Genomic DNA, 24,758 nt, shown 5'->3' on the forward strand with positions numbered 1-24,758 from the left:
ACGGAGAAAACGTCAGCTGAGCTCAACGGCGGGCTCAGTGACCTTGTTGATTTCCTGTCTGGTGACCTGGTTGATTTCCTGGCTGATTTCTAGCCGGGGGCCAGGGACGCCGATCAGCAGAACACGCTGTGAGAGCCTGGTTTCTATGACAAGGCGCTTCCTACTCTGAGACTGGAGTTGTGTCTGTGGTCTGGAGTCGGTGTTTTCATAAACATTACTGAACTGTCAGTGAGCGTTGCGATGAGTGAGCAGAAACTCACTGGCTGCTCCTGAAGCCTGTGGACTCTATCCCCAGCCCTGAAAAGCAGGTTCTAGGCTGGTCTGGACTACGCCATCCCTCCCTGGCTCACCTTCTTCTAAGAGTGGTGGTTTGAATCAGGAGACGTGGAACTTCAAGTCCAGTGAGGAGGCAGAAATGTGGTCCACCGTGGTCCACTTAGGATGGCCTAGTGTAGCACCATCCTCAGATTCCAGAAGTTTCCAACAGTTCTCTCTATCTGCACATAACTTCTGCCGTTCTTTGTGGGCCAAGGTTACAACATTTAGACATTCTGCACTGAGATCAGCTCAGACAAAGACTGGGAGAAATGGGTTATCTTCCATTTATCTTGCTTCTTCCCCCAGAAAATGCTTCATTTCCACCTTTTTAATCCTCAAGAAGTCCTCACTCTATAATCCAACGATGACACATGTTTGAATGGAGGTATAATTTGACATCACATACCCAGATGTTAAGGATGCAGGTTGGAGAGTAAACGTATGACCAGTCAAGATATAAAATATTTCCATCGTCCCTGGTGATTTTGTCACCAACGCTGACCCTTGACTCTGTGTTCAAGAACCTGACGTAGCCGCCGCAGCCTGACAGTATCCTGTGTCCAACTCACCGTGTTGTATAAAGCAAATCTTCTCCCATTGTTAATTTTTAAATCATGCCTTAATTATTTATGAAAAATAGTTAAGCCTAACACTAAAGAACTCTTCCTAAAATAACAGCATCTATATAAGATTTAAAGAAATAAAGAAAAAGAAAAAGAATCACCACTATTTAGATATGATCTCTTTTTTGTTGATATTTTTAAAAACTCACTGGCCATCATACTACTCCAAAACAATGCCCTCTGGGCCCCAGAAATAACTTCTGTGCTCTGATGAAATGGTATGTTTTAAAACCAGAGCTTGGGCGTCCCTTAGCCAGCCCACTCAGCGTTGTACTCGGGCCATACTCCACGGTGGGAAATTCAGTCCAAAACTTCCACTGCCTGACTCCTTTGGTTTTCAGTCTACGCTGGAGAAACCAAGGAGGAAGGTAATTGGTTTTTGCGGGGTTTGAAGGCAACTGGGTGACGCTGCTGGAGTTGGGACAGAAAGAGACCAACGTCCGGTCAGGGTTGTAGATGTGACCAGGGAGCCCGTGGCGTCTTCCTTGCTCAACTTCAGAGCCTGTGAACGCTGGCTCCCACCCCCACCATTTCCCACTCAAGCAGGAGGCAGTCTCCCTCCAGAAGGTGGAAGCTCGCGGCCCTGGGCACCAGGAGACGTAGATGGGGGGTCTCGTAGCGCGGGCCGTGTCGTCTTGGGCATCAATAGCCTTTTTTCCCACACCTCAGTTTGTTCATCTATAAAATGAGAATAAGGATACCTTGCAGAGCTGTTGTAGAGATTAATATCCAGCATCGATCCATTCTGCCGACAGTTGAGACCTGCTGTTTGCCACACTTTGCTCCGGCTGCCAAGCTGAAAGGACACGAGGTGGGCCGGCCCAGAAGCAGGTAGAACAGTCAGGAGGTCCTCCCAGGAGTGCAGGTGACAGGTGCTGGTGGCTTGAACTGGGATGACCGTGGCACTGGTGGGGAAAGAGATTTCAGCCGGAAGGCAGCTATGATAACAGAATTTGCCAGCGACTTAGATGTGGGCCATGAAAGAAACAGGGGCCCCGGGCGAGTCTCAGTGTTTCGGCCACTAGAAGCAGGGATTTGCCGGTTGCTAAGACACAGAGGACTCCAGGACAAGTCGGGTTTGGGGGACAATCAAGAGTTCATTTTGGGGACATGTGAGATGTCCACATGGGAATGCCAGGAGAGCCCTGGGCACGCTGTGGCCGGTGGGGAGGGGCAGAGGGCAGCTGCCAGCGCTGCTGCTCCGACGGAGGAGGGGCCGCGCCCTGTGAGGTCACAGCTCCACGGTGCGGGGACAGCCTCGTGCACAGCCAGCGTTTAGTTAAATCTAGGTCTCCTCAGCCCCCTCGCTGTTCTGTTTTTGATGGCAGAAAACCTCACCCAAACACATGCCTTCGCCAACTTCAAGGACCCTGAAAGCCTTATTTGGAGAAATACTGTTCTAAATCACTCCTTTAGATTGTCTTAAGACAAACCCAGACACTCCAGGTGGGGCCGAACTCACCCTCCTTAAGCCTCATGACTTCCGAATTGGAGCTCTGTGTGTATCGTGTCTTTGAGACATAAAAACAGAAGCTCATGAGCTTTCGGCACTGCTGACTGTGCAGGAGGAAGGAGGGAAAGCATTGGATGAGTTCACATGCATTTGTGTATTTCATGTTACAGACATTCGTGTTTATTACACAGACACCCCTTGCCTAACAAGGGGGTTACGTGCCGATAAACCCATCGTAAGTTGAAAATATCATAAGACAAAGAAAGAAGATGCTGTAAGTGGAAACTGCATCGAACAGCCCTGGTCCGCCGGGCACGTGGCTCAGCCTCGCCCGCCCTAACGGTGCTCGGAACGCTCACATGGCCGGCAGTTGGGCCGTCGCCTGGCAACACGGCACGTTCTAGAGCGCTGGTTGTTTACTTTCGTGATCGTGTAGCCGGCGGAGAGCTGCTGCTCTCTGCCTCTGCCAGCATCATGAGAATATATCCAATCTCGAGAGCCGAGGAAAAGAGTGAAGTTCAAAATGTGAGGTACGGGTTCTACTGAATGCCTGTCACCCATCGTTAAGTCGAAAGATCCCAGATCGGACCCTGGCTAAGTCAGGGACGCGCTGCGCGTGTGGTGTCCAGCTTTGGGCGCTCACTGCCCCGGGGGGTTACCTGGTTTGGGGAGTTCTGTGTCTCAGCTGTGGGGAGAAGGGAGCCCGGCAAGTCCCCTGTGTCCGTGTAGGTTTCCCTTTTACGAATGCTGGCCTAACCGTCGTAAGGCCCTCCTAATCGTTTACGGTGATGCTGACCAAGTTTTATCCCGGCAGTGAAGGTCATGTTCAGAAAGTTGTGTAGTACTTCACAGTCTTCACGGTCTACGAGGCACTCTGTTTACACGAAAAGCATCTGGGCCTTTGAAACAGCCGGATGAGGCAGGCCTAGCGTTGTATCAATTTGATGCTGTTTTCAAAAGCAAGCGCCTGTTCTGTCCCCTCCCGCTCAGGGGACACGCTGAGCTCTTCCTGTGTCCAAATGAAAGCTGAGACATTGGACCCCTTATGGTTGGGGAAAAAAATGACTTGAAATACATCTTAATTTTTTATTTCCTGTGGGCAAAATTGCTGTAAGTTTGGGTATCAGGAAGTGGGTGATAGTTTTGGGGGCAGAAAGATTGGGAAAGTTTTACTGGAGAAAAATAGATCAAGCCTAGAATGAGACAGATTTCAGTGGTTACAGCAAGATGTACAATAGCGATGGAAGGGTCTTGCCTGTCCCCTGGAACCAAAACTTTTGAATTAAAATGTTCTTAGAAAATTAAGTTAATTTAATTAATGATTCTCATTCTTTTTTGGAAGCCTCTTTGAGCAGGAATGTATTTCCAGCCTGGTATTGAATGAAGAACTCTTGCAGATAGGTTCATAAGATTTTGAGCTGGTAAATATTCCAACTGGCCTCTAGAATTTCATTTTTTGTGTTTCTACATTGGAGGAGGAACAGGTCAGTCATGTGAGTGTCCTCCCCGGGACTCGCTTTACGTTGTGACCACAAGGTTGTCCTTGCCTATGATTCTTCTCTAAAGTGCCTTCAGCCTGACATAATTACTTTGTCATACCCTACTTTGCATTATATTCCATTGTGTGCTGAGGAATGAATGCGTAAGTCACATATTATCATGCCTGCCACGGTATAAGGTTTTTAATGGCTGGGTTGATTTCTGATTTCCCTTTTTCATTTCTCTGGGCTTAGCTCATTTCTCTGCACACAGTAGGAGCCCAATGAACCATCTGCCAAATGCACCTGGGTTAGTGCTTGTCCGTGTTGCGTTTCGCACCATCAGTGGTAAATGTGAAAGAGAAATGTATCGTAGCCACTAAAGATACGATCTCGTTGATCTCACTGAATTTCTTTTTTATTTCTTTATTTGGTATGTGTTGTTTTACATAGATTCTCTTTTTATATTTGGCCGTTTACTGATATACCACAACAACACTTACGGAAATCAAGTTGCCTTATATTTTCAGTCCAGCTTCTTACAAGAGAATCGTCTGGCATTTGTGGGTGAAGTGTGACTATCACAGACTGCTTTCCAATAATTTAAAATTACTTGGAAAAATAGGTTATTGGGTGGCCTTAGATATAATTGTTTCTGTCTCTTGATGTTAGCAGTGAGCCAAGTGGCCGGGAGGTTCCACGAAGGGACTGTAAACCCTGTGGGCAAACGTGCTTATGTAGTTTCAAAAGCCAGGATTCTCCTTAATAAAAAATCAACCTTTAGGCTTTACGTTATAATAAAGTCAGGTGTGTATGTTGATATTTTAATAGAGATTATCTGAAGTTTTGTTTTTTGTACACAGTATTACGGGGAAACCCAAACATGAGTGGTTTCTCCAGAAAGATTCCGAAGGGGACACATCTTCCCTTATCAACTGGCCCTCCAGGTATCGCCAGCTGGCTCTGTGGCTGATGTTCAGTGGATGCCGCCCTTCTCCGGCCTGCCTTGCCGTCCCTCACGCCAGCTAACACTCTCTCCTCCTGCCTTCTGTTTAACGACGGTGCATTTGAAAATCACGTGTTCCAAAAGCGACTGTTGCAAGTTACTTTCTAATCACTTGCGTTTCTCCTCCCCATGCCCCGATCTGTGCTAATGGTCTCTCTCCTTCCTCCGTGTGGCTCTCTCACTCTGACTGGCGGTCCCTTCGCTGCACCTGCTGTTTTCCCCTTTCCCGGCTCACATAGAACTGGCCAGTGGGGGGCAGTAGTGAGCACCCCGGCAGCTCTCAGCCGCTCTGCTCTTGGGCCAGACCGGCCAGCGTCCCGTCTGGCCACTTCCCTCCTTCCAGCCTCCTTGGTTTCAAGTTTCCTCCTCTCCAAACCAGTAGTGAATGTGCAACAGTTAAATTTAGGGCATGTGGTTTTAAAAGCAGAAAAAAACTCTATCATTTCATTTTTAAGATTGGGGGCAGGGAGAGGCGGAAGAAGCAAGAATGAGCAAGGCCCGGGAAGGACAAAGCGCCCATATAGTGAGTTTCCAACAGCCACTTTGTTCTCGGGAGGACAACATGCAGATTGTCCCCGACTAGAAGCGCACATTCCACAGGGGCTCTCGAACCGCACTGCAGTCTTTCTTTCATTAACAGAGGTTATAAATGTGCAAACCTCCACCACTGGCTAGTCTCTGGGAAAAATGACAATTCAGAATGCCGTCTGTCCCTGAACTGTTCATCGTCACCACCTTTTATGTGTGTCTTTGATTGCTCTTTAATGAAGTATACATAGATACCCTGCCTCTTGTGTTTAAAAACATGTAGGAGTTTATATCAAATTTGGCAGGGTGTACTTGTCATTAAAGAAGCTGTTTTTTTCTCATAAAGTGTATATCATAAATAGTTACTTTTGCTGACTAATCTTAAGTAAATAAAAGCCCTGCATTTCTCCAGGAAATCACTTTTCCTGCTCCAAAAGCGCTCTTTACTTTTTAAAGGTTACCTGAATCGGTAATCAGTCCTCAGACAGTTTGAATGGTTTCTCCCTTCTCACTACATGGTATTTCAAACAGTGAAAATCAGAACGGGCTAACCCTATCACGTTTACTCTGTGCCAGGCACTAAGCCATGTGCTCTGCGAACATCGCGTGACATCATGTCACTTTTCTGTCCATTTAAAAGGCAAAGCAACTGAGGCCCAAGAAGGGCGGCTGGAGCTGGCTGAGCCGGGATCTGGACAGGGGACTCACAGCCAGAGCTTTCGGATATTTTGCTTCTGCAGCTTTTGAAAAGAATTTCAGTTTTGCTCTCAGATATTTAAATAACTCTGGAGACAATTGGAGCAATCTCTCCTTAGTTGAATCTCAACTAAGGACATAACAGCAATTCCAGAGGGGGAAAAATGTTCACTTCATTAATTCTTTCAACAAATGTCTTTTCTCTAACATTCTTTAGTGCTACACTTGTTAGTGATGATGTGCAAACGGGCCACGTGTCTTATGAATGAATGGATGCAGTTTGCATTGCATGCAAAAGCTTGAGAGTGTTTAGTCTGTGCCTCAAGAGAGGTGGTTGTTTGTTGCATCTTGAGCTTAATAGAAAGCGCAAATAATCATGAATGCTCTTACACTTCCAGGAGACAATGAGATTGCAACGTTTGGTCAATAGGTCTCCCTGCAAACTCCCCCCATGGTCCCTGTTCCGGGCCTGTGCATACACAAGGCTGACTGATTCAAGGCTCCAGCCTCGTTGTGCATGCTGGTGGTGCATATTAATAAATTTTTCTGTAGCTGCTGGGCATTTATTTGGTCAGAGGGGATCCACTGTCCCCCAGGATAGCATCTAATCCCTCTCAGCTTTCCAGGGGGGTAGAGTTGGTTTTGCACCCCGTGGGCATACATATGCAAATTTGCAAACTCGGCTCCAAATCCTTCATCTGGCAAGTAGCGGGTTTCTGACATTAGACAGCAAAATGGTTTTTCGCAAGTTGTTCTCTCCTTGAGTTGGTTTCCACTCACTGAGAGTCTGTGACCTCGCATGCTTTCTTCCTGTTAGGCAGTCACTGCACTTTACAACTTAAACCCTTTTTCTTTCTTAAAGAGTTAAGGTTAGAGAAAAATTGGTGAGAGAGGAGAGTGCTCGCGGCAGCCCTGAACTTGCCTCAGAGCCCTCAGCTCAGAGGAGACGTCAGCCAGCGCCGGTGCACGGCCTGTCCTTTCAGTCCGAACACTCGGCCTTTGACAGGGTCCCCAGCAAGGCGGCCAGCTCTGCCCGGCAGCCAAGCCGTGGCTACGTCCAGCCCGCCGACCCTGGTCACACCGCCAAGCTGGTGACCGCGGAAAGCCCAGAAAATGTATCCGAGTGCAGCTGGGGGGAATCAGCCCCACTGGATGTCACAGAACCTCTGGCCTTGAAGGTGGCAGGTGAGAGAAGGGACGCGCCAGCCCTCCGCCTGTGTGGCCCTAAAGCAGAGGGAGACGTGCTCGTCGCTGAAGCTCCTGAGAAAAGCAGGAAAACCGCTTTGGCTTTGGAGGATGATGGGTTTGCAAGAAGCCACGAAGACCCTTCTGGAAAGGAGGACTTTGGTCAGCCGGCTGTTAGCACGATCACCTTGGAACGTGAGAAGGAACGAGAAGGTGCGGGGCACCCAGCTCGAGCTCGGCCCGCAGAGAGAATGGGCAGGAGCGAAATGGTTTTGTATGTTCAGAACGAGCCCATGTCCCGCGATGCCACACTGACCACCGGTCCCCAGAAGAAGCGCAAGGTCCTCACCCGCTCGCTGTCTGACTACACGGGGCCCCCTCTGCTCCAGGCCTCGAAGCGCAAGGACCCCACTTCCACGCCAGAGCTGGGCCCGCAGTGCTCCAAGGCCGAAGGGCCATCTGGGGAAGTCGGCGTGCCGGACACAAAGGTCTCTGTCGCCCAGCTCCGAAGTATGTTCCTGGAGTCTGCCAACGCCTGCAAGAGACCCGAGCTGTAGGTGATGTTTCCGACACCCGCCTGATGTGTCACTTGCACGTCCCTGGCAGAGTTATTCACTTCTCGACTTGTGTCGTGTCCTGCGTTGAATCATGTTAGCTTAGCTCACAAGCGTGTGCAGGGCGACTCTACCGGACATGGCTCAAAACACTACCATTCTGCTTCTGCCTACTAATGGGGAGCTGGCGGACTGGGTTGCTGGAATGTTCCACCTCCTTCCGTGCATGGTAGAGGCATGCAGAGGGCTTTAGCGGTGTCTGTGCCTTGACGCGTGGAGATGTGTAAACCTTTGCTTTTGTTCCCTCTCTCTGTCTTCCGTTTCCCTTCCACGTGCCCCCTGCCCCGTGCTCTCAAAGCCAATCGCGGGTGGAGAGGTCACCTGGCGGCGCTGGCAGTGTGGAGCGGGAGAGAGGGTCCCGGAAACCGAGGCGCTATTTCTCTCCTGGTGAAAGTAGGAAAACTTCTGAGAGATTTAGAACTCAACCTATAACCTCAGCAGAACGAAAGGAATCGGATAGGTAGGCGTGTGTGTGCGTGTGTGTGTGTGTGTGCGCGTGTAGTTTCCTCGTCTAGGAACGTAAAAGAAATGATGCAAGATTTGTATGATTTTTACCACAACTGGTGGTCCTGATTTTGTTTACACAGAACAATGTTGATTCCGTAATTCTTCCATCTAATCTATAGGGGATATTTATTTTTCTCATTTAAATGTATTTTTAAAGAATATCGGCCTTTACAACAGTATCACAGTACCTGCACAATTTTAAATTGCAACCAGACGGTAAGAAGTAAGAAACATTATTTTTCTTCATTTCATGTTTTCAATTTTTTTACAGTCATGTTAAATTAGAATCCAAATTAAGTATCCACCAGATTTTACAGTGAAAATAACTAAGGAATTTGATATTCATTTTATAAATGTCTGCCCGCTTGTTGTATTGGAGTTTTATATTTAATTGTCATATGCTGTTGCATCGTAATGGTAAGATTTGTCTGCAAATTTACCACCAGTCGTGTTTGCTAAGTTGTACTCGGTGCCGGTTTTCTCCACAAGGTGTGCACCTGGCTGGGATTGTCCCCACACGCTCACGGTCCCTGTCACAGTCGCGCGTGTGTGTTCACAACTAGAACTTCTGCCAGGAGGATGTTCCTTAGGAGAGCTTCGTTGTGTTTTTATTCTTACTCTTAATATGATGTTTTACTTGGATCTTCCACTCCCACCAGCTAATTTTCATTATTATTTGCCAATGTCTCTCCTAGATGTACTTCACATTCAGAAATGCCAATTATGGACGGTAAGTATCTGTTTTCCTTTTTCCTTCTTTGTCATCTCATCTAGATTAGATCTAAAGGAGAAGAATTTTGGCTTTTTGAGAGAATAAGGTGAGGGAGTGTATCACTTCCTTCCTTTCTGCAGGTTTTCTTTCTGTGAATGTAATCAAACCTAGTTGAACTTTTCAGATGAGCTTTCCCCCAGATCTTGAGAAGAGTTAGAGAATCATGGCATGAGCAATATCAAAACAACTGAACTGGACCCAAGAAGCAGGTTTTTCTTGTTGCCATTGCTATTTAAAAACAAGAGAAAGTCCCTCCACAAAATCTATTCTTAAATCTCAATAAGAGGAATAACTATGCTAGAAATCACCGTCCGGGCAGTTGGGCTTGAATGCGATGGGAGTTGGTACCTTTCCACTGAGCAGGAAGAATGGGGCCCCCACAGAGGGAAAGTGTGGCCGGTTGTTCCTTTACTGTGTTAATAGCACATCTGTGCTTGTAGTCAAAGCATCGCCAAGGCGGGCTTGGAAAGCTTCTGGGAGACTTGACTTACATTTGCTGATTATGTCGTTTTCTGTGTGTGGCTCTTCACAGATGAAGAAAAGGTGGATGAACGAGCCAAGCTGAGTGTCGCTGCCAAGAGGCTGCTTTTCAGGGTAAGGTGTGCTGCAGCGCAGGCTCAGAAGTGGTGGCCCTGCAGCGTGGTGGCTCGCTCCTGCGATCCAGCTACTCGGGAGGGCAAGACGGGAGGATCGCTGGAGGCCAGGAGTTTGAGACCAGCATTGGCAACATAGTGAGACCTCCCATGTCAAAAAAGAATGAAAGAGAGAAAGAGAGAGAGAGGGAGAGAGAGAGAGGGAGAGAGAGAGAGGAGGAAGAGGGAACGAGGGAAGGGGGCAGGGGAAGGAAAGGAAAAGAAAGAAAGAAATTATAACCCTCCCAGAGGGAGGCTCCCCGGCTCCAGCCTACTCCGTGCGCCTCTGGGCACTGTACCGCCCTCCTCGTTCTGCCCCCCATGGTCTCCCAGTCTGTGACCAGTTCGGGCCACCCGTTGTCACAGCCTGAGTGTGCACTTCTGACGATGCTACCCGGCTGTCCTCGGAGCCCGTCCTTTGGGTCCCATGAGAGAGCAGACTGGGGACTTTCTACTACCCTGAGTCCCCTCCCTTGAACTTATGAGGATTCCACAATGTTCCTGCTCCCAGGAAATGGAAAAATCCTTTGATGAGCAGAGTGTTCCAAAGCGGCGCTCGAGAAACGCGGCGGTGGAGCAGAGGCTGCGCCGCCTGCAGGACAGATCGCTCACCCAGCCCGTCACCACCGAGGAGGTGGTCATCGCAGCCACGTGAGTCCCTGTCAGGATCGCTCGGCCGTAGCTGTAGTGTCTTCCTAAAAACATTACAGAGTTTTAAATAAAAACGAAACAGGGGGAGGTGGTGTAGCTAGAAGCCACAGGGCAGCTGGCATCTGGGGACCTTGTTCACTGCGGTCTGGCTGAGCTGTGCAGTGGGATGGGTCGCCCACCGTCTCTCCCAGAGAGACGTGAGAAGCATTTTGTCTAATTCGTTTTTGTCTGTGCACATTGGTTTTTCCAACTCTCTTTTACAATGGGAAATGTAAAAGATGACGGTAGCTGGATCCGTATGGCGGCCCCCGGCTTCCGCAGCGGCCACTTCCGGCCAGCCTTGCCCTGCCTGTGTCCCCTTCACGCCCCTCGCTTCCCGCACTGCTTCCGAGCAAACTCCAGACATCTGTCCTTTCATCTGTCGATATTTCAGAATGTATCTCTAAAAAGATGAGGGTTTGTATGGCTTTTAAATAATCACCAACAATTTTTTAAAAAACTGATTGGCTATTGGAAAGTTTTCCAAACTGCAGGGAGTCGGGTTCCAACAACATGTCCCGGTGTATCCCAGATTGATTTCCCAGAGCAATTAATTCACTGGGAGATACTTGATTCAATCAAGGGAGCATCTTTATTAGTTTTGTAAAAATTGTTTTTGTGCCTAACTTGGACACACACACACAGCACACACCCTTCCTTTTTTTTAAAAAAAAGGGGGCTCATCTTACTCAGGGCACCGACCTCCCAAGAAGCCTGTGTGTCAGAGCCCACCCTGCGGACCTGCGGCTAAGCCAGCCGCCTGCACCGTCTGACGGTTCCCCCTCAATATCTCCGTGTATCTGTGGCTAAGTACATTCTTGCATTCATGAGGCACGCTCAGAAAACCAGTTTGTTTTTTAACAATATGTATATCGGAATGGCGAGTGTAAGATGAGCAGCCACTCCCCAGGGAGCAGAACGATGAACAGAAGGAAAAGGGGTCTCCCGTGAGGCTCCAGGAAGCTTCCGTGATGTGCTTCTCATGGATCATACAAGACGCTGAGTCTTTTAAAAATCAGATTGAGAACAACATTCTGAAACACAGGCGTCATCTACTGATTTGTGGATGGCTAGTATTAGCTTTTTTTCATTATTTTTTTAAACCAGGATATGGATTCTAAAGACAGAGTAGCTTCCTTCTGAGCTCAACACTTGCTCCTCCTCCGTTTGCTCTGGCGGCCTCTGTCTCTGACCTCCTGAGTGTGTAATTGCTTTGCAAGTTCTTTTGTGATTTTTTTCCCCCCAAAGTAATTAGCACATAATTTTGTTAAAGTTTTTGATTTAACGTTCCTGAATTGAAAACTATGCCGTTCCTTAATGCTTCTTTTCTTCTCTCTCCTTATGAATGTTTCTTCTTTGGCAATTGCTTTTAAAGTGAACCTATCCCTGCTTCGTGTTCTGGGGGCGCCCACCCTGTCGTGGCGAGATGTCCTAGTCCCACTGTAGCTAGGAGCACTGTGCAGCCTGCCAGGTACCGGACAGCGTCGCTGCGTGCGGCACCGCGGCCAGGGTGTCGGACAGCAGATGCGTCTGCAAGTCTTGAATGCCTTTCGTTTGTCTGAGAACCAGTCAGTGCAGTGAGTCGCTCCCGGAATGTGTGGCATTGTGTTTTGTCAGAGTGCAAGAGACTGATAACTTCACGTAAGCCTGCATGGAAAACATTCCGTCTCTCCGCTTACGTCGTGTGTCGGAGCTGGCATCACACTAACTCACTTACCCATTTGTTTTGTTTGTCTTTCATAATAATGGTCATCCCTAAAAAAATTTTCATTCTTCATCTGAAACACTGGCACTTCTCAAAGATGAAGAGAAAAGTGGGGTGTTCACAGGAATGTTGAAATCCTGATAAGACCCAGTTTTAAAAAACACATACAGACACAAACACGTGTTAAAAAACAGTCCTCCCTGTGTCTAATTTATAGGGAGACAATGCTGGTATATTTGGGGGCTGGGAAAATAACAGTTGATTGCGTCTGAATGTAGATGTCTGAGTGTTATGTTTTAAATTGTGGTGTTTACAATTATGTCCTTAACCCATGTAAATATCCCCTTTATTTTACTGCTAGGGGCCAAAACACCAGGGTGTCTATGATGACAGTGCAGGACTAAAGCTGGCACAGCCCAGAGGCAGGGCTGTCCCCAGGGAAGTAGGTCTCCTTCCCCTCCCAGGTAGCTGCACCAAGCCCAGGGGGACTCGGGGCTCAGGTTGACTTCGTCGGCAGCCTCATTAGATACCTGGGACGCTGCTCTCTGGTCTGGGACAGCTTGTGAACTGCTGATTCATTGGGGTCAAGGCAGAGTATACTTCTTGCTAGATCTGAGAATTGGATTTGCCAGTGGCAGGAAGTAGCCGTGAAAACCTTTCAAGATTCACAGGGACCACATAGACTGGAAGCCCTCCTCCTCCCCTAGCTGCAGGTTGGAGGGATTCGTAATTGCCTGAAATTGTCTTCATTTTCCTGGTTACTGGGAATTACAGCTTTAAGTGCCTTTTAGAAAACTGGTGGAAACCTGGGAGAGAAAATGCTACACTGAAAGAATCTTTAAAATTAAACCATTTGTGTTGAGCGAGTGAAAATCAAAATCCTATGTTGTAGATTGTTATTGGCGGGTGAATATTTTGTTTCCTAATTACTTAAAATGAAAAGGCCACCGTCTGAACCACACCTTTAGTTGGTGTCTAAATGTGCCATAGGGTAATGCCTTACCACCACTTTTAGCCTATTTATGGCAATATGATACTGGCAATATGACTTCTCTGTGTGACATAAGGTACATCCAAGCGGACATCGGTTTCTCAAATAGGGAATTTAGTTTTCAGGAATAATTCAGAACTAAAAATCTGCTTTCTGTAGAACTGATGTTAGTGTCCTATGCCTGCTCCGCTAGTCACGGTCCTGTTTAATCACTAAACTGTCTGCCCCTGTCCTAAATCTGTGTAGGGAAAAATAATCCCCTTGCAAAACTAAGTGACGCTTTGAAGACAGTTAACATGTCGAATTTGTTTTCCTCATGTTACTGACGTTTTATTCCTTTCAGATTACAGGCATCTGCTCACCAAAAGGCTTTAGCCAGAGACCAGACGAATGAGGTCAGCGATTCCGCTGAACCAGGAGAACCTGATTCCTCCACTCTGAGCTTAGCAGAGAAGTTGGCCTTGTTTAACAAATTGTCCCAGCCGGTCTCAAAAGCGATTTCTACCCGAAACAGAATAGACATGAGACAGCGGAGGATGAACGCCCGCTACCAGACGCAGCCGGTCACACTGGGCGAGGTGGAACAGGTGGGTGCCTGCGAGCTGACTCCGGGCGGCACGCGTGTTCTTACAAGGGGGCAGCGCACAATGGCTCTTAGGTAGTGACCCCATCATGGGGACCTGCTGGCAGCCCGTGTCACCTGCAGGTGATTTGGTAATAACGTCATTCCTAAGAAAGATAACCGCGGCAAGCATGCTTCTCTTTTCTTGTTGCCTAATTTGCTTACCGAAGTCATCTGGAGTGAGCCCCTTTTGGAGAGAAAAAAATAGCACGTACAACCTACCTTTCACCCAGCCGGATTTTGTTTAATGAGACATGTTACATAACTACGTCCAGGAATGATTTTTCCGCTATGATGCACAGTGACACCGCATCAAATGTAGTATTCCCGTTTATGTCAATTCATAAAGCAGGATTTGTACAGTGTTTTTCAACCACCTTTTTGCTTTGTCACTGTGTCCCTCCCAGGTGCAAAGCGGGAAGCTCATTCCTTTCTCACCCACCGTTAGCACGTCTGTGTCCACCGCGGCATCCACAGTCGCTCCGATGTATGCCGGGGACCTTCGGACGAAGCCCCCTCTTGATGACAATACAAGTGCCACCGACTATAAGTTTCCTTCTTCACTAGAAAGTTCAGACTCTCCGGTTAGAAGCATTCTGAAGTCACAAGTCTGGCAGCCTTTGGTAGAGGACAGTGGAAACAAAGGGATGTTGAGAGAATCTGGAGAGGCAGAAAGCAAGAGAGCTGTGGCAGGCGGAGACAGTGGGGTGAAGAAGTGTGGGTCCTCGGAGGAGGCGGAGCCCACCCGCCCCGTCTTTAGCAGAGTCAGGGAGGGAGACAGCCACAGGGAGCCTAGGTGTGCTGAGCCAAGGAAAGGGAGCCTGGAGCTAGCTCGTCCGCCCAGCGCCCACCTTGCTGACGAGCTGGACGGATTTTCCACTGTGAAAGCGAATGCACAAGGGAGCGTGGACGTGAAGGACAGGCAGCCCTTTGAAGAGAAGGTGGACGTGGAGAATGTCATAAAAAGGAAGTTTTCTCTGAGAGGTAAACTACTGCTGCTCCTAAAGTGTTAGAATGCAACTGGGTTTTTAGTTTCTGCTTGACTTGTTGCACGTGTTTGTGATTGCTTTTAACTAAATTACAAAGGTAGTTCACAACTACGATTGGTGGAAAGTTCAGTGTGAATTATACTCCTCCCCCAGACTTCTCTTCCTCCTGAGTCGGGCATTTCCAGTGGGGGAATCAAGTTTTAAGCAGCAGAAATACCTGAAGCCCTTTCACACGTCTCGATAAGGGTTTCTGGTGACTTGGTCACATCAACTCATGACAGCCTTGTGAGCCGCTTGGTTCTTTTGGCCCCTTTTAAAGTTGATAACCCAAAAGGTCCAGGGCTGGGTGAGCGCAGGAAATAAGGACCTGAACCTAGTGTGTGGATTCGGACTCTTTCCTTCCACACTCTGACTTGCAGGCAGCAACTATACTGCAGGGGACTTCAATCCTCTTTCTACCTCTGCAGAAATGACACTGTGCACGTTATAACAGGGCTTTGGGTTTGCGAATATGGCACATTTGAGATGCTGAAGTGTTACTTTGGAGAAGTGGGAGCATTCTGCACGTAGCGAATAGTTAAAGCTGACTTCCTGTGTCTTGCACGTAGGAGACAGACCAGTTGTCACGCAGCGTTCTGCTGTGTGGGGCAACTGGCTGGGAAGTTGGGTTTTCCCGCAGAGCATAGCAGGCTGCAGATTCGCGTAGATCCCAGTGGGCTGGGTGACCTGCTGTGTGCCCACGGATTGAACTCCCGAGCGCTGCAGCGCGGAGGGATGAATAGCTGGAAGGATGTTTGCCCGAGGAGCAAGTGCTGATGTTGCCCCTTTCCTTCCCGGCGGCAGAGTTCGGGGAGCCCACTTCCGAGCAGAAGGGGGCAGGTGCTGGGAAGACAGTCGCTCAGACGGCAGCCCCCATGTCCTGGAAGCAGCAGGATTCTCCAGAACAACTGCAGAAGGGCTGCAAGAACCCGTGCGCGATGTTTGCTGCTGGAGAGATCAAAGCTGCAGCGGGCGAGAGCATCCTGGACTCGCCCAGCAAAACCATGTCGATTAAAGAAAGGTAATAGGATTTGCCCACTGGAAATTCCAGGGGGGAGGAGCTTACAACTTGCTTTTAGGGACAGATGGGGTGATGGGCAGGGAGATGGAATCACGACTTGAGCCACACAGGGGAAGTGCCGCTGCGCAGCCCGGGACGCCGCAGTGTTTGGGAGTGAACTGCGTCTGCCCCGCTCTGGTCCCGCAGTGCCGGAAGGGCCGTTTCAGACTCAGAGGAGGAGACGAACGGCCGCAGACTTTCGCTCGCCTCGTTTGTTTGGCTTCTTTGTCCCACTTCCTAGTTCATATTAAGTTCCTTGGCTGTCTGTGCTGGGAGCCGAGATGCTGACTGTCCCTTTCGGATGCACCCGCGAGCGCACGGACCGCGTGTGGCTTTGTGTCAAATACGTGCAGAGGGAAGGAAGATAAATTTATACGTAGGGCAACATATTTGGGGTGAGAATCCAGTTTTGTTTACTTTCCAGAAAGTAAAATGCTTGCCTTTTCTGAACTCCAGTTAGAAATTTTATACCAGGTAATAGCTATGAAAGATTACATTTGAGTATCAGGTAACACTGTAACCTCATTTCGTTCAAAACAATGGTGTAGGGTTGAAAGGACATGTTTAAAGGGGACAGAGGCAGAGGATCGGGACTGAATTATTTTCGGGATGTGTTTGCCTTGTTAAGCCTCCACTGCAGTTGCATTGAGCAGCGAAAGACGCAGTGGTCTAGGAAAGCTCGGGGGGAGGTCACGGCCCCTCCCCAGCGATGACAGCAGAACCGTTTCCACGGCGCAGGTTTCCTTGCTCTGCCAGGCACTGACTGCTGATTTTCCCAGATACATTTCAAACTGCCTAAGACCGTGTATGAAACCACAGTGGAGTGTAAGACTTGGTAGGACTCCCTGAACCCACCTCCCGCCTCTCCCCAGCCGGTGGGATTCTGCCCTCCAGGGGCCATCTGACGTCCCCTGGTGTCCCTGGGTGCCCTCCCGTCCCCCTCCTGTGCTCTGCCCAGCGGGGGGCTGTATCCAGGTTTCCCCAGCAAACCCCAGCTCCGGCCTTGCAGCTGGGCGATCTCAGCCGCTAGAGGCCCCGGGTGTGCGTGCGAGTAGGGACGGAGCCCGGCTTCCCCTTCGCTCCCCGCTTTTCTGATCTGTGATTCGCCCCCCACTTACCAGTCACCTCCTTCACCCGCCAGCCTGCAAACCAGCAGGACCAAGATCTGGGATGAGCCCTCCTCACCGCTGCTCAGCCCCGTCCGAAATCCGCGGGGTGCCTGTGAGTCTCTGAAACGAGGGAAGGTTTCTAAAGAGAGAGAGGGGAAAAAAAAACAAAAACACTTAAACCACTTTATTTAATATTAGGGGCACTTGGTTGGCCTGTCCCGTATTTGACCCAGTGCTGACTGCTATGGGCCTGAAGTCCTTGTTGTCAGCAAGCAGGGCTCGCAGGGCAGAATTTCCGGCCAGTCTGGTCCAAGTGGTGGCAAGAGGTGGAGACATTTCCCGGGTGGCCTGGCAAGCACGTGCCCCGGTGGCCCCAGGCCAGGCCTCGAGTGAACAGGGAACGTGCCAGGCCCTGGGTTCGCAGCCTCAGACAGAGCAGATGCCCAGGCTCCCAGCACCGCAGCCCTACAAATAGCGCTTGGGCTTGGCAGATGTTGAAAGCGCCGACAGTTGTTTGAATCGCACAGGCCAGAGTTTGGGCCCTGGGTAGGGCCAGACGTTCAGCGGGCTCGACCCTCCCAGAGCACGGTGGTCTGCGGTGAGCTGGAGGGCCGTGGGGTCGCATTGGGAAAGGTCTCCTGCTTTCCTTAGCGTCTGGAACACCAGGCAGGAAACCTAATGGGACAGGAATAACCCGTGTAAGTTTCGGTGTGTGTTATTTTACAGTCATTCATCGTTTGCACTCCATGAGCTGGGGCTGGGTGCAAGGACCATGTGGGCTCAGTCGAAGCAGTTTCTTCCATGTTATTCTGGTTACTCTGTAGTCTTTGGAAGTCCTGAGTGAGGACTCTGCCAACACACCCAGAAGCAAAATTTCAGGGTTGCGGAATGGAGGGGTTCTTTGAAGGCAGCCCCTGGGGTGGGGGACATGAGGAAGCCCGACAACCGTGCTATTCCTGAGGCAGCGGGACAGGAGCGTGCCCGGTCAGCTGAATACTCAGGCAGTGGAGCGGGCCGTGCACCGGGAGGCAGGGGCCACACGCGCTTCTCTCCGCCCCCAACGTGCAGTGTGACCTCAGTCAACGACACCTTTGCCCTGTGTGTGCCCATGTCCCTTGTCTGTCAGAGTGGGGGTGACGATGGCCAGTTCCTTAGAGGTTGCTGTGCAGACCTGCAGGCTGGAAGGAGGACTGTGCGTGATTCCAGATCCCACCGTTTGTTTTGCTCTAAGTCAGTTCTGGATTCCTCAAAGCAGCCACCAGGGACCCATCCAGTTATTTAGCTGATGCTGTCCTTGCTTCAGACTTCGGGAGCTTCTCTTTGAGAAGATCTGCAAAGACTGTAGCTCGTTATTTGTAATAAATCATGAGGGTGAATTTGATTTTTTTTTAAATTCTCTCAAATCATTTGGAATCCAATTGCCTTAACAAGGTGGAGGGTCAAGGTGAGGAGCTGCTGGTCTGTGGTGGTTGTAGAGACGAAGGAAGAGACAGAAGCTGGTTCGGAGGCCTGTTTGCAAGGCGAATATCAGTGAGACGAGACTGGAAGTTCTTCTTCATTTGGATATTAAAGTACCAACATGGACAGTCTCATTTATTGATGCCTTCAAACATTTGGTAGCTCTAGTGCAGCATGCAAATCCTAATTATTTCCTTCAATGATTCGATTTTGTCAGATTCCTTTCTCTTATTAGAATAAAACTGACTCATTCAAGATAATTGGGAAAAAGCTGGCTCTTAGTCATTTTACAGCAGGAAATGCTGCCGAGTGAAGTACTGAAAGGAATTTAGATTTTGTGTTTGCGTACACATTGCCACATGCAGAGTGCTGTTAAACATCGCAGAATTATAGAATTTAGGACGAAGTAGGACCTTGAGCCACATGGGGTCTGCCAGCACTTGAGATTCTTTCTTCCGCCACGTGGCAGAAAGAGGGTAGGAAGGAAGGGAGGGAAGAAAGAGACTGGGGAAGGGGCTGGGTCCAGAGTCCAGAGCTCCCGCCTCCCTTGGCGAGTCCCTTTATTCATGGCTTCCTTTCCAGTCTTTGACTGAATGAATAGACAAGCACACGGTATGATTATGTACAAATTTGTAGATGTAAATGGATTCTTGATTAAATACGATCAAATTTATTTTCTTAACAAAACTTTTACCATATGGTATATTTCATCCCCTCTCCAATCACGTATTTAATGGAATAAGGAAACTCAGAGGAAGGGCCCTTAGAGAGCATCTGGTCCAGCTCCTGATATGACAAATAAGTACCAAGGTACTTGGGTGAAGTTCATGGCCAAACTGTGACCAGAGCTAACGTGGTGCTGAAAAACACACGTTTACGAATTATCAGCAATGTTGGCGAGACCCGGGTCCATCAGATCCAACACAAAGCGAATGGGGTCTAATCTCTTTTCCCTCATCTTTCAGTCATTTGAGCCTCAGCTCAAGTGAGTTTAATGATCACCACTTGTTTTGCCTTTTATCTCTCCCATGTTTGTTTGTCCAACTTAAATGCCTGAGACTTTCTCATTCATTATACTACATTTAGCTGAAACAGCCTCATAAAAAACAACCTTTCACGCATCATAATATCCAAGCAACTTTATATCAAGTCACGCCGTGGATGAACTAAAGTAGGTTAGGCAGCAATCTCCTTAATTAGATTCTCTCTCTCTCTCTCCATATATATATATATATATATATATATATATGTATATCTATCTTTCCCTTGAGGAAAGCTGAAGTAATGATTTTTTAAAAATAGGTTTGTAGAAAATAGTTTCTGTCTTAAGGAGGCAGGTTGTAAAGACCAAGTTCACCTAGGAAAACAGCAGGGCTAAGATCACAGGAAGAGAAACAGTCATAAGCATCAAATTTTACCCTTAATTGAAAGAGATGATATTAAGAGATTGTAAGTGCTTTGTAGCTTTATGTTTTTACTCCCATTTCCTCAATATTTTCTGCAAATAACTACTACACGGCCTTATCCTTCAGTGCTATTTCCCCAAGTGACCAGAAGGGGTCGCTAGAAGACATTGTTCTCTGGGGCAGTTACCTTTGTCACTTCCTTGCTCCCAGCCCAAGGGCACAAAAAAAACAGCTGTCCCTTTCTGGAATGATGGTGCCTGTTTTATCTGGCAGCTCAGACTCCAGCTTTGGGTTTCAATCAGCTGTCAAATCTTCGGGGCCACCTTAGAAAAGGGACTGTATTATTTTCCAAACATGTTGTCTTCAGAATAAATGAAATTCCAGAAGTTAAAATGAGGTCCCTGTGGTCATTTATTGGCCAAAGACTTCCCAGGCCCCTAAATTACGGTTGCGTTGCAAGCGAGAGTCCGGTGCTGAACTCCTCTTGGCTGCGTGTTTCCTCCTAGACTGGCGCTGCTGAAGAAGAGTGGAGAGGAGGACTGGAGGAACAGGCTCAGCAGGAAGCAGGAGGGTGGCAAGGCGCCCGCCACCACCAGCCTGCACATCCAAGAAGCGGGGCAGCCGCTCACCAAGAAGGTAACGTTCTCCCCCTCAGGAAAAAGCACTGGCACTAACTCACGCTTGCGAGTGCGTCCGGGAGACGAGCATGTGTGATTGACTAACCCCTGCTCGGCGAAGCGCTGTGCATTCTTGCCCGCGGCGCACACGGACAGGCTGTCCACACAGCCGCTGCAGTTGGTCCCAGGGTCAGGTCCCGAGCTGCTGTCGGACGGGGGTCAGCCTCGCGCACATACTGCTAGTGCCCAGATTTTGAAACGTGCGCTTTGTCTTCAGTTTAAAACCTAAATGAAGCCTGGCTTTAGCACGTTATTAAGGCCTTTATAATGAAAAAATTTAATTTACCGCTAACAGCTTATAATTTGCATATAAAATATGGACCTAAATTTCCTACTTGGAGAGTTATAAATGTAAATATACAAAATAAGGACATAATTGTGGCCCATGAGTACCACAATTTTAAGCATGTTTCATGAGGAAGTTTGCCTTTTATTGAGAATGCACAGCAACGTATGCTGTAAGTTTAAATGAAGTTAAGCAGCGCATGGTGTCTATACTAGCAAGCATTTCATATGCTGAAGTATTGATGAGTTGTTAAACGACAAATGTAATGATGTGATTTTGACCAGGTAGTGCACACTGTTAAAGCTGATGGTGACTTACCTGCTCAGGGGCCTAACAATTTGCAAACTCACACTCTGGCTGGGGGTAAAATGATAGACTGATGACACACTCACTGGCCAATTTCTAGATCAAAAGTCTTCAAATAGAAAAGAACAAAATGCTTCCAATTGGACAATTGCCTGGACCCCGTCTAGTGCTAAATAAGTTAAGCATCTGTGGAAGAGAGAAATTATGAATGTGACCTTTATTCATTAGGAAGCTTAAATAGAAACGAGCTGTGTGCACAGAACTGTGGTCAGGATTTCCTGCACTATTTTATATGATGCCTCTGTATCTTCGTAGGTTACATTGGAGAAGCAATTTGAATTCTCTTTTTTGAGACATACATGGTGTTAAAGATAATAACTGAAGACATTTAATCCTCAGCCATTTGTAAAGTTCTCAGATATAATGGATATTTTAAAAGTATACATTGGTGCATACTTTTTTCACACACCATGTGAAATTTAGATGTCAAGAATGAGATCCCGAAGTGAAAGAAAACTGGGTCCCTCAAATAACCTATCCCCATTGCCCACAAATTTTATTCAAAAGAATATTGAAATCGTTGGTTCAAATGTAACTTTAACACACACCTCATTAGCAATAACTGTCAACTAATATGTCATGGCGCCACACAGTGCTGGACATCTTGTTGGTCATTTTGGAAGGTAGGAAGACTCCCTGGCCCTTCAGGAGCTAGAAGTCCCTTGGAGCCAGGTGGAAACTAAAATGAAGCCAAAAATCACAAAGAAAGGAATCTGTATTCCTCGTAAATGGTGAAACAGGTGCACGACCCACTTAGGAAAGTGAGGGATGATCTTAGGCAGTAAAAACCGGAAGGCTTTGAGTAGGGGATGAGATCTGAACTTCCTGAGCACATGGGCTAAGATTTGTGTTTCTTTGTTTGTCTGTTGAGACAGGGCGTTGAGACAGGGTCTCGCTCTGTCGCCCAGGCTGGAGTACAGTGGTGCGATCATAGCTCACTACAGCCTCCAACTCCTGGGCTTCAGTGATCCTCCCAAGTAGCTCCTGAGACTATAAGTGCCATGCCCACTAAGTTTTTTATTTTTTGTAGAGATGGGGTCTTGCTATGTTGCCCAGGCTGATCTCAAACTCCTGGGCTCAAGCGATCCTTCCACCTCAGCCTCCCAAAGTGCTGCAATTACTGGTGTGAGCCACCATGCCCAACAGACTAAGATTTTTAGAAGGCAAGAGATGCCCGATTACTGCAGGTACCCTTGGGGTAGAAACCCAGCAACCCAAAGCACTGGGGCTCTAAGCACGATTTGGGCTTGAGTGTGAAGTGCTGCCTCTGGGGTCACAGATGCGGCTTGCGGCTGATGCTGCAGCGACAGCGAGCTCACGATTCCTCCTCCTCCTCAGTGGCCTGGTTCACTTTGGCCTGAGACAATAAGCTCTTTGAAGTTAAAATAAGCCGATCTATTTTGAGCCTTTGTAATGACATTGGGAAATCTCAAGTTCTGTTGAGGGCAGGTGGTTCCAGATGGCCTCGGACAACCCCGTGGTCCATGCCTTTCTGAGGGCCGAGGGCTGGCCGTGCACCTCAGTGGCCCTTTGCTGTGCTCAGATGTGGTAGGTGAGGTGCCTTGAGCCTGCTCTGTCTCCAGGCGGTCCCCGAGCAGCCGAGGAGCGCTTGACACGTCACCACTGCTTGCTGGGTGTCCGCTTGCGGCCGTGGAGAAGGCGCCTGGGGCACGCGGTGCCTGCAGGCGGGAGCTCGCTGCACGGGGCTGCTCTCGCTTGCTGAAGGGAGGTGCCCGGGACAGCAGGTGCTGGAACTTTCCATCTTTACCAGCAAGGGCGGAAGGGAGCTGGCTTTATGGTCAGTTCATCGCTTCACGGTTTCTAAGTTCCTGTCGTGTGCGGTGAGCCTGGGCCCGGGAGTCGCAGCCCGTGGAAACGCAGGAGAGGCAGGAGCTCTGGAGGGTCCCTGCCGCTCCCTTCCATGGCCCCGGGAAAGTCCACGCAGCGTGGAAGTCAGCTCTGCCCGGTAACAATATAACCTCAGCCCCTTAAGTAATTTTTAAATTTTCTAGTCACGTTAAAAAAAAAAAAAAAAGTAAAAGGATGCCTTGAAAGTCTGTAATTGTTTTGATTCTGTCCAAGGGTTGGTCCCAGAGAAAACAGTGTGGGTGCCCCGAGCAGCAGCCGCCCTGGGGTCCCCACGGCGAGGTCCCCTCGGCCGGGAATAGGTGGGGGGAACCTAAGCTAGAGTTTCCTGCTTTGTGCTAAACGGTAAGTCTCTGGGAGTGGACACTGGGGGGCAGTTCCCTCCGTCCAATCGTATCCCCTAAATACCAGGAGGATTGACGATTTGGGGCTCAGGAGGACTAATTAGTTACCTGGCCGGCTCTGCCCTTCCTACGCAAAATCGTTCCAGCACTTTCTCTCTCTCCCCCCAGCCCGCCCCCTTTCTCATCTTTCTGCCGTGTGGGTTTAGTCTAGGTCAGTGCTGACCGGACTCGAACACAGCTGCTTCTCCTAACGGACGTCCTTACCTCCGAGGGCGGCACAGCCGCTCGCCTGGCAGGCATGGCCCGGCCACAGCGCGACCCGGGTCCCTGTCCCCCAGAGCAGCTCGCTCGGCAGAGACAGGCTGGCAGGAGAAATGCAGAGAAGCAAAGGCAAGGAAGTGGCTTGGCCGGAGTCTCCGCCACAGCTAAATTGCAATTCCATGTTTGTTCTCACCGAATAATTCTTTTAACCCCAGCCCCATTTGGGCCTGTTCTACGTGGGCACATACGTGGTGACTCCCAGGTTTTTGTGGAGATGATTATTCGGTGGCTCAGACTTTTTCCAGGAAATCAGAATCCTTTATAGAGTTGCCATGAAAGCCCTTGTATTTCTGAGCTCCAGACGGGGATGTGATATCCTACGGCGCGTCAGTGAGTCCACTGAGATCTGTGTCATCCCCAGAAAATTCGGGGAAGGTAAATCCGCCACATTCTTGTTCTAATTGTCGCCAAAAGGGAAATTCCAACCGCAATCCAGGAGAATGAAGTCACTTTAGAGAGTGAGGTTGGGAGGGAGGGAAAGGCTGACCGTGTGGCCCCGAAATCACAGGTCGTCATCCTGCTGCGGGGGAGGAGGTGGCTTGACGCGTGTGCCACGCCGTGTGCGAGCATGTGCATGCGTGTAACGGGACCCAGGCACAACCTGCTCGAAAATGATGGTGAGGCTCTTCTCTTCCGATATTCTGCAATGTTTCCTGTTTGTTTTAACCTGTAGGAAGAAGGAGGATTTTCAGATGATAATGCCATTTCTAATCTGCTTTGGGTAAGCCTGACTCTAACATAGTCCTCTAGGTTGTAGCCAGAGCCACGCCTCCCGTGAGCCTCCCTCGTGTGCACTCCCTGCTGGGTTTGCGTTTTCTTATTTCTGCGCAAGGTACAGCCTTTATCCAGGATGGAGAGCTGATCCTGTGTCCTTAAATTATTTTTTAATCATGTAATTAAAATGCTTTAAAGAAGATGGTAATTTATGTTAAAATATTTAAAACTGTCAATGAAGTCACGGTTCCACTCTCTGTAACCAACTATCTTATATAAATTATAATAACTCATTTAATGATT

General features: G+C 48.7%; 1 protein-coding gene across 2 annotated transcripts in view; it reads left to right on the forward strand.

Annotated features, from left to right (window-relative positions):
• The window catches only part of SVIL (supervillin), a 209,950-nt gene that overhangs the window by 146,703 nt on the left and 38,489 nt on the right, over positions 1–24,758 (forward strand). For both annotated transcript variants that reach the window (XM_069458976.1, XM_069458977.1), the window contains exons 9-16: positions 9,104–9,138; positions 9,713–9,774; positions 10,324–10,463; positions 13,542–13,785; positions 14,228–14,804; positions 15,653–15,869; positions 20,388–20,517; positions 24,415–24,462. In XM_069458976.1, coding sequence (XP_069315077.1) covers positions 9,104–9,138; positions 9,713–9,774; positions 10,324–10,463; positions 13,542–13,785; positions 14,228–14,804; positions 15,653–15,869; positions 20,388–20,517; positions 24,415–24,462 — 1,453 coding nt within the window. The remainder of the gene's footprint in view (positions 1–9,103; positions 9,139–9,712; positions 9,775–10,323; positions 10,464–13,541; positions 13,786–14,227; positions 14,805–15,652; positions 15,870–20,387; positions 20,518–24,414; positions 24,463–24,758) is intronic.

Source organism: Eulemur rufifrons, chromosome 25 (assembly GCF_041146395.1).
Source record: "Eulemur rufifrons isolate Redbay chromosome 25, OSU_ERuf_1, whole genome shotgun sequence".
Classification (NCBI taxonomy): Eukaryota; Metazoa; Chordata; class Mammalia; order Primates; family Lemuridae; genus Eulemur; species Eulemur rufifrons.